Source organism: Engraulis encrasicolus, chromosome 7, assembly GCF_034702125.1.
Source record: "Engraulis encrasicolus isolate BLACKSEA-1 chromosome 7, IST_EnEncr_1.0, whole genome shotgun sequence".
NCBI lineage: Eukaryota > Metazoa > Chordata > Actinopteri > Clupeiformes > Engraulidae > Engraulis > Engraulis encrasicolus.
The window spans coordinates 21,415,376-21,429,430 of NC_085863.1; the positions used below are offsets into that span (position 1 = coordinate 21,415,376).

The 14,055-nt window shown below is 44.3% G+C and overlaps 1 protein-coding gene across 1 annotated transcript in view; it reads left to right on the forward strand.

Moving 5' to 3' along the window:
* msna (moesin a) overlaps positions 1-8,234 on the forward strand; it is a 46,643-nt gene extending 38,409 nt beyond the window's left edge. The window contains exons 12-14 of the mRNA XM_063203076.1: positions 619-711; positions 5,677-5,904; positions 6,526-8,234. Coding sequence (XP_063059146.1) covers positions 619-711; positions 5,677-5,904; positions 6,526-6,690 — 486 coding nt within the window. The 3' untranslated portion in view covers positions 6,691-8,234. The remainder of the gene's footprint in view (positions 1-618; positions 712-5,676; positions 5,905-6,525) is intronic.
* The last annotated feature ends 5,821 nt before the right edge of the window (positions 8,235-14,055 follow it).

Sequence of the window (14,055 nt, forward strand, 5' to 3'; positions counted from 1 at the left end):
ATTACCAAGCTCCAGCATGCATAGTAGACACACACATCCGCACGTGGACTTGCAATCCACACACAATTGATGCAATTCAAGTCAAGGTGATCCGGTTGGCGCTGCATTTAGGGCACTTTATGTATGTATGTATGTATGTATGTATGTATGTATGTATGTATGTATGTATGTATCTGTGTGTTTATTGTTGTTTTTGTTTTTTGGCGTCATGTGTATTAGTGTTGTGTGTATGTGGCAGCTATGTATGTCCTAGACAAATTTCCTTCGGGAACATTAAAAAGAATCTTGAATCTTGAATCTTGACACACACACTAAAGCGGGAGCACACACACGCGCGCACACACACACACACACACACACACACACACACACACACACACACACACACACACACACACACACACACACACACACACACACACACACACACACACACACACACACACACACACACACACTTGTAGAAGTATTAATTAGCAAGTTTTTAAAATGGATTCAGTTTCTGTGAAAGTGGTTTGCCTCTACTTCAGAATAAAGTGGGTGGTGTTTGACATGTATAATTTAATTTATTTGTGTGTGTATGTGTGTGTGTGTGTGTGTGTGTGTGTGTGTGTGCAGGCAACAGAGCTGGCTGAGCTCACCTCTAAGATCTCACTGCTGGAGGATGCCAAGAAGAAGAAGGAGGATGAGGCCACGGAATGGCAACAGAAGGTGAGAAAACAAACGCACACACGCACGCTCACACACACACACACAAACAGAAAAACAGTACACTGAACTGTCACACACACACATGCACACACACGCGGACGCACACACACACACACACACACACACACACACACACACACACACACACACACACACACACACACACACACACACACACACACACACACACACACACACACAGAAAAACAACCCGCCTAACTCCTTCACCCACGCACACACACACTACAGCAGATGGAAGATTAGCAATTCACACCAAAATGTTGTGCGCGAATGAATATGGACTGGTGCTCCCAGTTTTGGCCCTCTCAAGTGTAAATCTTGAACACACAAGGAATATTTGCTATTGGTGGTGGTAAATATTTATGAAAAGTAGAAGTGAACGTTGGGGTGGATCAAACGGCCTTGCTCTTTTTTGCTGTGTTGTTCTAATTAACATCACTTCGTTAAGTAGATTTAAAGTTAAGCAGATTTTGCCTATGCTAGAGTCGCATAGGCTTCACATTTCAAGATAGTAAATGAATGTTTTTAATCACCCAATCTCAGTGAAAAGTGTCTTTTTGTCAGTTATCAGTTGTCAGTTTGTCAGAGGTATGCATGTCAGTTAGCATCCATTTCTCAAAACTTAGTGTAGTGCACTTCCAAGTGTATCAGCCTAATTAGTCACGCCCAGTGATTGGATACTCTTTATTAGTCACACCCAGTCACGGTATATTCCGTAGAGTTCACCAAAGAGTATCAAATCACTGGGCGTGACTAATTAGGCTGATACACTTGGAAGTGCACTGCACTAGGTTTTGAGAAATGCCCATTATGAAAAACAATGTAATTCATGCTGCATTATTATTAGCTGCCCAGTCTAGCTGCCTGATAAAAAAGAGGGAAAACCATGATTTTTCTGCTCTCACGTCTTTTTTCAGTGATGTTGCGGTCGAAAACCCTTCTTCAGGGGTTGAAAAAGAGTAGAAAGATCCTTGTGGAAGCAGACCTTTTTTCTTATTTTTATCTAGCTATTTGGTTGTTCTGCTCTCAGGTCAGACGTTTGGCAGGTCAGGTCAGACGTTTAACCCATTAACGCCTAAGGCACCTGCAAAAAACGGTGCTGAATGCCTGAGCCCTTTTTAAGAAAAGCTGCCCTCAGCCTATAAAAACCTAAGTATCTCATCTTCTGAAGAACATGAAAATATACACTAAGTTGCCTTTAAACACTAAGACCCTCATCTTCCATTAGAATGTGTTCATTCATCTCAAACAAACAGAGAATTTTAATAAAGTTGTCTCAAATCTCATGAGCCTGAATGTTGCGTAATGCAGCTCCAGGCGGCAAGGCCAATGTTGTGCAACGCAACATCAGGCATCAATGGGTCCAAGCCACTCTTTCTCTCAGGTTGCCTGCCCTTCATGGCTACTGAACCCCCCACTGATGAAGCTGTCTGAAGTGCCTTTTCACATTTCTTTTTTGATAACGTTGTTTGTTATCCACTCTGAGTGGGTACGGTATGGCAAATCAGCCTGACTCACACTGCTAGATTGATGGCAACTGTATAGAGTCTATAGGGGTTATTGGGGGGTTGTTGGGGGCAGACAGACAGACTGCTATGTCTGTGTACTATTTCTGAGAGCTATTTCTGTGTGTGTGTGCATTAGCAAAAGCCCCCATTCCCAGCACCACTCATATCCCTCCACCACTAGTCATTAGGTAGATGGCTGGCGGACCAGAACATGCACAAAGTCTGTAGGTCTCATTCCATGCACTTGTGTCAGTGCACTGACGATCAGTGCACAGTGCACACAGAGTGCACTGAGGTCTTCAGTGCATAGTGTCGTGGAAAAGTTTGAGCACTATGCACTGTGCCCCCGCTGGAAGTGACGGCTGAGCATGGTATTAGCTCGCCAAAATATCGGTTGGCTACTGTTTACAATGCACAGCGTCTTGTGCTTGTATTTATATTTCCTTCACCCCAAAGTGCAACAATCACACAAACAATACTTGGGTAGGCATGAAAAGGTTGGTGTCTCAGCAACATTACTTACAGAATTAGGAGCCTGTTGACCAAACTCTTCTACTGAACTGAATGCCGCGTTTCCTCCGTTTCATTGTCAACATGGCGGCCATTTAGTACGTGCAGTGTCCATCTTTCAAGCACAGCGTTTTCCACCATTGTTAGGGGATCATCCGGGCGCTTTCAGTGCACTGACTCAACCGAAATGTTCAGCGTGAGCGCCCTAGGCACTGAAACACAGTGCCCGAAGTGCACAAGTGCGTGGATTGAGACTAGAGATGTACAGGATCCAAGATAATAGGGTTTTTCAGACTATCTGGATCCGGCAGGATCTTAAGCAGTGGATCCGGTACTCGGCAGTTACCTAAAAATCAGGATCTGGGGCATCTCTACTTTTTACGTAGCCTAGGCTTTTCAGTCAGTCTTTCACAACCCCAATCGCTGCATGGAGTGAAAGCCCTTTGGAAGCGGCCGTTGCAGGCAGTGTGGCAGTAAGCCAATGAGCCTAAAAAATAGTTTGCTCCAACATAATAAAAAGAGCCCACGTCAGCGAGTTGGCTATGTGTTTCAACCCTTTCGTAGGATCCGGTATCCGGTTCCGGATCCGGCAGGATCTTAAGCAGTGGATCCGGTATCCGGCAGTATCCTAAAAATCAGGATCCGGTGCATTTCAAATTCTTTGTATGACCAGTGCATGTAAAGAAATTGACAATAAAACCTACTTGACTTGATCTCTAATTGAGACACAAGGAGTGACTTCACTTTAGTCCTGGTGGGTGCATGAGTTTCGAAAAGCCATTATCAAAGGCAGTTAGTAGCAGAACTCACACTCAGTAGCAGTCAGACTAGCAGTAGAGCTCAGGGCATCAGACTTGTTGCCCAAAGGTTGCCGGTTCGACCCTCGACCCAGTGCTCTCCCTCATCTTGCTCCATGACTGAGGTACCCTGAGCATGGCACCGTCCCACCGCACTGCTCCATTGGATTGCCATTTTTGGGCTGCCTCTTGCATGGGTGAGGCATAAATGCAATTTTGTTGCGTGCTTGTGTGCTGTGGAGTGCTGTCACAAGGACTATGGAAGTTGAAGTTTCCCAGGTGGACTTTCACTTCAACACCATTCACCACACACAGAAGAGGAGACACTCAGAGAACACTAGGAAATGTTCAGATTGTTACGAGCAAGAAAAAAACCCTCTTTTGTACAGTTCATTTTTATTGTGATGAAAGACTGGATTCTGCCAGGGGTTAATTCACACCTTGTTAGTCGCATTAACACACAGGCTGAGCTGTGTGGTGAAATGGCGCTTCAATTCTCAGCACCAGAAAAGAACGCCCACCTGTGATGATTATTTTATTTTTGTATTGGGGGTGGAGGTGTGGGTGTTAACAAGGTTCCAAGGTGCTTAATGATTGCGCTAAAAATATGATGCATGCTTTTTCGTTTCTTTTTTCTTTTATGAAGTGCTGGTTTCAAAATTGGTTGGGTCCAATATGCATTTTCGAGGCGTCATCTTATTTAAAGTGATACTGTGGTGAAAAATCTAAATTGGAACATTCAATAGACTTAGGAAGTACAGTATGTATGTGTGAGGAGGAGCTGTCCTGAGCTAATCTGCAGCATTCCGAGGTTTTTGGTATTTCCTGAAAGCCCCATTCACTCCTATTTGCAGTGTTTTCCAAGATGTTGACATTTTTGCACCCCTAAAAAGTTAGGGGGGAAAGTCACTTTTAACTCACAGTGATATAAGCAAAGCCTTATCAGTCAAACCGAGCTACAGGGAAGTTTGCAGCTCTACATATGGCGATCTTTCATATTTTTGAATGCCCCGTTGACTACCATTGGCAGTGTTTTCCAGCAATAAGCTTGAGAGGGTCTACATTGGGGCCCTGCTGTGGCCAACCGGTAGGACACTCGTCTACCATGTGGCTGACCCGGGTTTGATTCCCAGGTTCCTTTGCCGACCCTTCCCCATCTCTCTCCCCATTCGCTTCCTGTCCACCTCTCACACTGTCCTGTCAAATAAAGTCGAAAAAGACCAAAAAAAAGAAAGGGTTGGAATGATGCGCGTTAGCCCAGGACTGATCCTCATGACACACACTGACTTGTCATGTCCTTTTAACGGGCAAATTTTGATTTTTACACCACGGTTTCCTTTTGAGGCTGGACTGGCACCTCCTGTGCAGTGCTAATCAGGCGGACTATTGGAAGGAAGCACCTTCTCCTTTTCACACGTACAGCAGATGAAGATGAAGATGAGGTGGAGGTGTCATATTGACTGGACAGTGGAGTAGACTTCACAGTTCAGATCTATCTATAGCACCACTTCCTTTTCTACTCTTGTACTCTATTGTCATTCAGTTAGTCAGAACAGAATGTCAGAGATGGATGCGTTTCAGATGAGAAAGAAATGAAGTAAGGAAAGAAGAGGAAAGACAGACAGAAAGAATAAGGAAAAGAAATACATACATACATACATACATACATACATACATACATACATACATACATACATACATACATACATACATACACATACACACATACATACATACATACACACATACATACATACATACATACATACATACATACATACATACAGACATACAGACAGACAGACAGACAGACAGACATACATACATACATACATACATACATACATACATACATACATACATACATACATACATACATACATACATACATACATACATACATACTTTCATTTATAAATGAAGAAATTCATAAATCAATAAATGTACTAAAATGTACTAACTTGGGAACTTTGGTCCTTGGGAAGACCAAAGAGGAGGTTAAAATAACAATAATAGGGAAAGACTAAAAAGGAATGAAAACTAAACTAAAAAACTAAAAGGGATAAAATAAAGGGATAAGAATACTAGCCATGTGTTGTTATGTGCTGTTCCGTTCTCTCCTCCTCCAGGCGAGCATGGTGCAGGAGGACCTGGAGAAGACCAAAGAGGAGCTGCGTAACAAGGTGATGACAGTCCAGGAGCCGGTTCACCCGGAGAACGAGCACGACGACGAGAATGACGAGGAGAACGCCGAGGCCAGCGCCGAGTTCACCAACGCCGCCGCCTACCACGACCGTAGTGAGGAGGAACGCATGACCGAGGCCGAGAAGAACGAGCGCGTGCAGAAACACCTCCAGGTACACACACACACACTCACACACACAGGGAAGCAGACAGGGGGGACAAATTGGACAGTTGTCCCGGGCCCAAGAACAGAGGGGGCCCAGAATTGGGTTGTCATTATGTATGTATTGAGTGGGGGGCCCTTGCAGATGACTTTGTCCTGGGCCCAGCCAAAGCTGCCAGGGGCCCTGCACACACACACACACACACTCTTAACACAGCAAGGAGGAACGCACGTGGACACATATTCACACATCGCCAAGGACACACACACACTAAAGCACACAGTCCCCACAGGCTGGTCCACTTGAGCCATGAAACTTCCCACACTGAAATGACAGGTCTTTCCATTATTTTGTACAACCCCTGTATATTAACTCTCTACAGTATTGTGGGACATGTTTTGGTTTTTGTAAAGGGGCAGTTGCCCAAACCCAGGATGGGGTCCTCATTACATTGTGCATTAAAGGGACAGTTGCCCAGGCCCAGAATTGGGTCCTCATTACATTGTATGTACCTGTATTGAGTTGGGTGGGGACCTTTCAGATTACTTTGTCCCGGGCCTGCACCTTCACAACAGATGACAACGGTGACCCTTAACTGCTTTTCCTAATTCCCTTCTCTCCGCCATGCAGGCACTGAGCTCAGAGCTGGCCAACGCACGCGACGAAACCAAGAAGACTGCCAACGACATTCTCCATGCGGAGAATGTGCGGGCGGGCCGTGACAAGTACAAGACGCTGAGGCAGATCCGCTCGGGCAACACCAAGCAGCGCATTGACGAGTTCGAGTGCATGTGATGGCCTCCACCGGCCCACAGGGGGCGCAGTTGATCACTGTTACTCACCCCTGAAACACACACACACACACACACACACACACACACACACACACACACACACACACACACACACACACACACACACACACACACACACACACACACACACACGTGCGGACTGCAATTTCACCGTCTCAACTCTTTGTCAGCTCCCTTTTAATGTTTAGGACTGCGTGTTAAAAAGCTAAATAAAAGCGCAACACGTACAAAGATCATGCCAAGAGAGAATAACAAAGAAAAGGAGAGAGAGAGAAAAGTGATCCGTGTATCCAGAAGAAGTGAATGTGATCTGATTTTTGAAAAAATATATATATTTTGAGCACTGCTTTTATGAGAAGGGAGACAACTTTTGCTTGCTATTTTTATTCTCTAGTGTTTTTATTTTTTTCCATTATTGTTGTATTCTTGCGAACGGTTCGGACGTTACCTGCAGGGGAAGGGAATAAGAATAGTTTCTTTTTTAGTGTGGATACCTTTGCAAGAGGGAATTGCGATTGACGTTGCAAACCTAATTATTGTTTTATCTCCTGCCCTGTTCGGTCGATTTGCTTGGGAACATACAGTACATTCCATTTACAGGGTTGGGAAAACTAAATACACACCAGCAGATGACTAGTTTCAATCCAAATTTATAACAAAACATATTGTGTGTGCCAGATTGTTGTAGAATATGCAGACATGTGTGCTGTGTCACAGAATTAATTTTCTGACAGTTTTGGTCTGTAACTTGCACACAGACTTTGCACTCTATTGAACATCTGAACACCACTGTGTCACCTGATTCAATGCAACACTTTGTCATCTGCGCACAGGTCTTCCTCAATGTAAGGCTTCTGGATCCCATACAGGAGCACAAAGCAATCATCATGAAACTGTACTTTCATTAAATTCATTCTTCTAGTTGTAATGTATTTTGCTTTCAAAGGTGAAGATGAAGTTTGTGTCGTGTTATACTTCTTTTTTTTCCTCAAAAACCCCAGCAGTGTTATTATGATGTAAGATTCACGTTGACACTAGGCTCGATCATGAATCTACTGCAACATTCTCTACCTATAGTTTTATTTTGGTCGATATTTCTCATTCCACGTTTGCCGTGGCATTTTGCCTAGCTCAGTACTGGTAAAAAAAGAAAAGTACCAAAAGTAGTTTTATCTTTTTTTTTTAATGTTGCCAATTATATTTGAAGAGTGGCCTTTTGCCACATTCGATTAAATTTGTTTTGAAAGGGCCTGTGTTATCTCGATTTCATTTCCTGTGGCATCTCATGGCATGGCTGTGTGGGCGCCCAGGGGGTGGAAAATGCTTGACTGTACAGGTAAGATCCTACTACAGCACAGTATTAGCTTCATTTTGGAAATTAACAAAAAAACAAACAAAAAAAAGAGACGGGTGGATGCAGACTTTTCTGTGTTCCCCACCAGACAGTGCCTTGTCCTCTGCCAAACATGAAGGGGGAGGGCTGCTTTCAACTCTCAATAAAAATAAAATCCTGTTCCAAAACAATTGACGTGTTCATGGGAAATCTCATTTCTGTTTGCCTTGTCCATGAAGGTACGGCATGTCAACATATTATTACATATTTTGTAGAAAAGCCACACTCTCAGGTGTGATTCTTGTATTATATTGTAGTGGGTTAGCATGATATACGTCTTGGCCTACATCCTTTGTAAGACGCTGAAGAAGGTTTACCGCAGAAATACACCAGCGGCGATCTGAGCGAGGCGAGCGACGGAAGTGATTGACTTTGTATTGAGTCGCGCGACAAAAGCGATTCTGGAGACTACAGCGATTTGCGCGACAAGCGCGACAGTTTGAAGTTGAAATCTTTTCAACTTTCTATGACGCGGTTCGGCGACAAGCCGCGACAGCCAATGACTGTATAGAGGTCAGTGACCACAGCCAATGGGAATGCTTGAATGCTTTGCCTTCTGCCTGTACGGACATACTCTAGTCTCCTCAATCGCTCGTATCGCTTGCTGCTGCACTCTGTCGCTTGAATCGCATCGCGCCTGGTCTATTCGCGCGGTTAGGCTGAAACGTCTGTCGGTCACGCTAACGCACTAAAATAGAATACAGGAATCACACCCTAGAGTGCTGCTTTTCTGCAAAATATGAACGTTGCTGTTCACTCGCACCCGAAGACCTTGTACACTTAGCGGATGCTTTTGTCCAAAGCGACTTTATATTATTTAGGTAGAGGGTGTTGGATCCAGTCCCTCAAGGTTGCGTGCCTTGCCCAAGGGCTCTTCCGCCATGAATTAGATGTTATTCGAAACTGCACCTCTCTAGACCACCTCTCTAATCAGAAGGTCACGGCTGCCTAGCCTATTCATTCAGAAAATAACACCAAGCAGACTTTTCTGACATCACCAAAGAGGGCTGCTTTCGCTGGTAAAAAAATCTCCTGTTCCCAAAAAAATTGTCATGGTCATTAAAAAAAATATCCTTTCTGTTTGCTTACAGAGGACACACAGAAACACACACACACACACACACACACACACACACACACACACACACACACACACACACACACACACACACACACACACACACACACACACACACACACACACACACACACACACACACACACACGCACAGCATTCAGCACATGTTGTTGAATATAAAAACACATTATACCGTAAAACACTGATTAATTCATTAATTTGGTCTTAATTAGCCTACATTGTGTGCATTCAGTGGGAGGGCATTTCAGGCGATTTTGCCCAGTGCCTGGACAAAGCTGTCAGTGACCCTGGTTACCGAATATTGAACACATAACACTAATTAATGCACAGGCGCGCACACACACAAGCAAGCTGCCACACAGCTCTGCATACGCATAGTGCGTAGGGCCTCAAACACGGGTGCCGCGAGGGGGGAGAGGAGTTACAGATTCTAAGGGCCCGAGAGCACTGACACGGCCCCTGGAAGGATGCTGATAACATAATTTGTCATTTCGGGGGCCCAAAATGTTAATCTTTCATGGGGCCCCAAATTTTTAGCAGCACCCCTGGCCTCAAAAGCCATGAACAGCAGAGGGATCTTGGAAATAAATTAGCATGCCAGCTGCTAGATTTTGATGCCTCTAAAAGCTTTGAGAGGGTTACTTCCTCTCTCTTTTCTCTGTGCTTACAAAAAGCTGCATCCTCATTTCCGATTTCAATGCATTCTCTACGGCAATAAAAGGTTAATGCTGAGCTTCTGAACTTTGCTGAACGCATTTTCTTCGCCAGGGCCACAGTCAGTTTTCCTGGTGAACCAGTAGCCTGTAACAAATAGCTTCTGGTTCACCAGGAAAACAGTCAATAGGCATTCCATTTGAAACGGAATGGAATGGCTTTATTTGTCAAATCTTCAGAGGTACTAGACATTGCATACTGTACAAAGCATTTCAGATTGAAGACATTTGAACATTACATAGGTACACAATACAGATAGTTTAGGGTGAAGACTGTGTACATCCCAGGACAAGGTGCAGGAGAAAGGCTGAGTTTTTACGGCGAAAATTTCGATTTTGAATCTCAAAACTTTCTACTTTATTTCTCGAAAATGAGTTCCTTTCACAGAGATTCGCAAAATATATATATCTCCTGTTGATACTATTGCCCCTCCGTAAGTTTTGGAGTAAGGACTAATGCACATTTAAAATCCTTTTTTTCCTATTTCATTATTCCATGGCAGGTTTAGCTTCCGACCAATGTCTTCTTCATATTCTCTCTGGTAGAAGAAGTAAAAGAAGACAATGGTCGAAACGCAATCCTGCAGCATAACACAAGGGAAGGGGAGGGCAGTGGAATTTTGCTTGCCACATAGTCAACATGGCAAGATTGGACAGAGCAGGGGCATTGTGAGTGTGAGCAGCATTTGAAAGGCATTCACAGGTATAGCCCAGATCTTTTTTTTTTTTTTTAGCTTTTAAGTCTAAAGGTAATGGTCTAAGGGTAAAGTTTTTTTTACCCCCAAGCAAAATGCCATGCACATTCACTGCAGCTCAGTGTTAAAGTTCTCAGCCACTGAAAGCTTCTCCATCTATACACTAGTGGTGTCAACAATGATCGATTCGGCGATCCGAATCGATCCGGGGCATGGACAATCCAGATCCAGATCCGGCAAGTTCCAGAATCAATCCGGCAATTTTTTTAAGTTTCAATTACTTCCATGGATATTTCGGGAGCAAATGAATGTTAAATTAAATAAAAACACTTCAAAACATTGCAAGACTGATACAGACTGATACAGAAAACAGCCAATAAATTGTTGCTCAGTATCTGACTACTTGTATTTCCTCATCATGGCTGAACATTTGCTTTGCGTTCAGTAGAAATGTAATGCATTGCAATGCATTGTAGAATTGAATCGAATCGGATTGAATCTAATAGAATCGAATCGAATCGGATCTACTACCTCCCGAATCGTGATCGAATCGGATCGTGAGGGCAGTGCCGATCCACACCACTACTATACACTGCTCAATGTTAAAGTTGTCAACTGAAAGCTTATCAATAGTCCTCTACTCCCAAGCTGTGTCATGTGTCAGTGTTGCCTGTTGGCAGGAAAGTCGTTAGGGTTGGGGTGGTGGGGGCAAAGGGGTTAGATGCCTCGGACCCAGGTAGAGAGGGAGCACAGGATCACCCATGTATTGGGTGGAGGGATCTTTCAGCCGACGTTGTTCGGTTCCGGGCCAGACTTAAGCTGTCAGCGTCCCTGCTGTTGGCTGACTGGTGAGGCCCCTGGCAATGGGTAAGTGCAGCAATTTCGAGCAGTTTTAGGCAATTAACCATTATCCTGGGGCCAGGCAGTCAGTGCCAGCCAGCCCATGTTGTCAGAGGTGATTTTACCCATTTAGGGGCCCTAGGCAAAATAGACATAGGGCCCACTTTAATTAATTTCACTGGCAATGGGGGGGGCTACAAAGGACATATTTTAGAGGGGCCCTGGGCAATTTCTCTAGTCTGCCTATTGGTAAAAACAGCTCTCAAGGGCCTCTCCCAAGGGAGGCTCACCTCAGACACAGTGGTTCTCAACCTTTTTTGAACAAACGCCTCCCTTGGCCTCGGTCACAACCCTCCCAATGCCCCCTTGACCTCATCATTAGCCTTAGTATAAAAAAATGAACGGATTAATGCTCCCCGATGGCAACTAAGCACCGCCCCCTTTCAGCTTTAGCCTTCTCAATGCCCCCCCCTAGAGCGCCACAGCGCCCCCCTGGGGGGCTGTACCGCCCCCGTTGAGAAACACTACCTCAAGATCCTGCTGGCACTGGCAGCTTTGGCCCGGGCCTGGGCCTGAAACTGCTGCACCTATACCCACCGCCAGGGGGCCTCACCAGCCAGCCAACACTAGGGCCGCTGACAGCTTTGGCCAGTGGACCGGACAAAGTCATCTGCACCCTCCCCCGTACTGTACAATCAGGGCTATAAATTAACTTTTTTCATCACTAGCCAACTTGCTAGTAGATGTTAAATCTTACTAGCCAAACACCAGCATTTAGCCATTTCACCGGCAGCCCTGCATACAATGTAATGAGGATCCAATTCTGGGGTCCCTTCTCCCGTGACAACTTATCCCTCCCTTTGTCGGCTTGACTGTGCATGAGTTTTACAGTACACTGGGAGAGAGGCAATTAGGTGCACTACACTGATAATGGGAGGAAAAGCAAAATTATTGCTTGTGGATCTCCTGTGAAAGTTCTGCCAGATGACTGTTGTTGAAAAAAGTATCAATAGGTCCTGCCGTGGCGTGGCCATCCGGTAGGGCATACTCGTCTGCCATGTGGCCGACCCGGGTTCGATTCCCGGCCCGGGTCATTTGCCGACCCCTCCCAGTCTCTCTGCCCATTCGCTTCCTGTCCACCTCTCATACTGTCCTGTCATCAATAAAATCATAAAAGACCAAAAATAATATCTTAAAAAAAGAAAAAACTATCGATCTGATCCCAGGTGAATCGAGCATGATTTGCTTATTTCAGATTGTTTCCTGGAGTAGGAGATTAGTGCAGTAGCCTACAGTCAAGATCATCATCTGTATAAGACTGTGTTACAGAACAATCCACTTCTTTAACACACATATAGATATTCCTTCCTTAACGATTGATGCCTGATGACTCGTGTATGTTGTTTGACCTTTGGTGCCTGGAATGACATAGACGCTGCATTCAGGCTTTTGAGATTTTAGCTTTTTTAAATAAAAATGTGGGTATGTTACAGCTGAATGAGCACATTCTAATGCAAGATGATGGTCTTAGGAGTTTAAATGCAACTTATTTCATGTTTTTGTGTGCATCAGAGGGTGAGATATTTAGGTTTTTACAGGCTGAGGGCAACTTTCCCTAACCTGACTCTCGCGAAGTGTAACGAAGATGCATGAAGCACTAGGGGTCTCGCGAGAGCCAGGCTAAACTTTCCCAACAAGGGCTTAGGCATTCAGCAGGCGTTTTTTGCAGGTGCTTTAGGCATAAATGGGTTAAGTGTCATCATCAAATACAAACTTTTAAATCAATTCCTTTTTTGGACATTTTTCTTTTTCATGCCTCAGTTTAAGTACCGGTATGTATAATTGTACTGTACGTGACAGTTGGAATGGTTCTGCACTTGAACATTTTGTAACAGCCGTGGATTCTGCCCTGAGTGGCAGGCCTGCCATTATCAAGATGGCCTTCAAAAAGCACAAAAAGGACTGAATGACATGACGTATCGTAGGATCCGATAGATCTCACAGCAAGGCTGCCGTGAAACCTTGGGTGAAGAGAAGACACAGAGTCTGATAAGAAACGAATGTGGCAATCTGCTTCATGTCAGGTGTGAGCCAACCTGCTCATCATCAGTACCTCTCAGTTTTCTCTGACAGAACTGGAGCTCCTTTTATTTAAGCTGTAGATTAAACCTGCGTGAAGCTGCGCCCCCTCAGACCCAAAATGCTGAAAGACACTGCAGATTGTTTGTGCTAGGTTTGTGCTGGATAGTGCTGTAATTTTTTTCCCCGTTTATGCTGAATAAAATAATAGCGTAATAATAGCATAATAATAAAATAAAACGGCTGTAACTTTACAAAACAAGTGATTGAAGCGTTCATTTTCACAGCCCAAATGAGCACAAACAAATTGCCTTCAATTGAGACTATACATTTGGACGTGGAGGGGGGGCTGCGTGACGTCACAGGTCAGAAAAATGTATTAAAAGTATTCGAATATCGAAGTATTTGAATATTTAAATTACTCAAAAGCCTTAATAGCACAAACAAAAAATTGAACAGCACTATCCGGCACAAACATAGCATAAACAATCTGCAGTGTTATTTCAGCATTTTTGGTCTGGGGGGG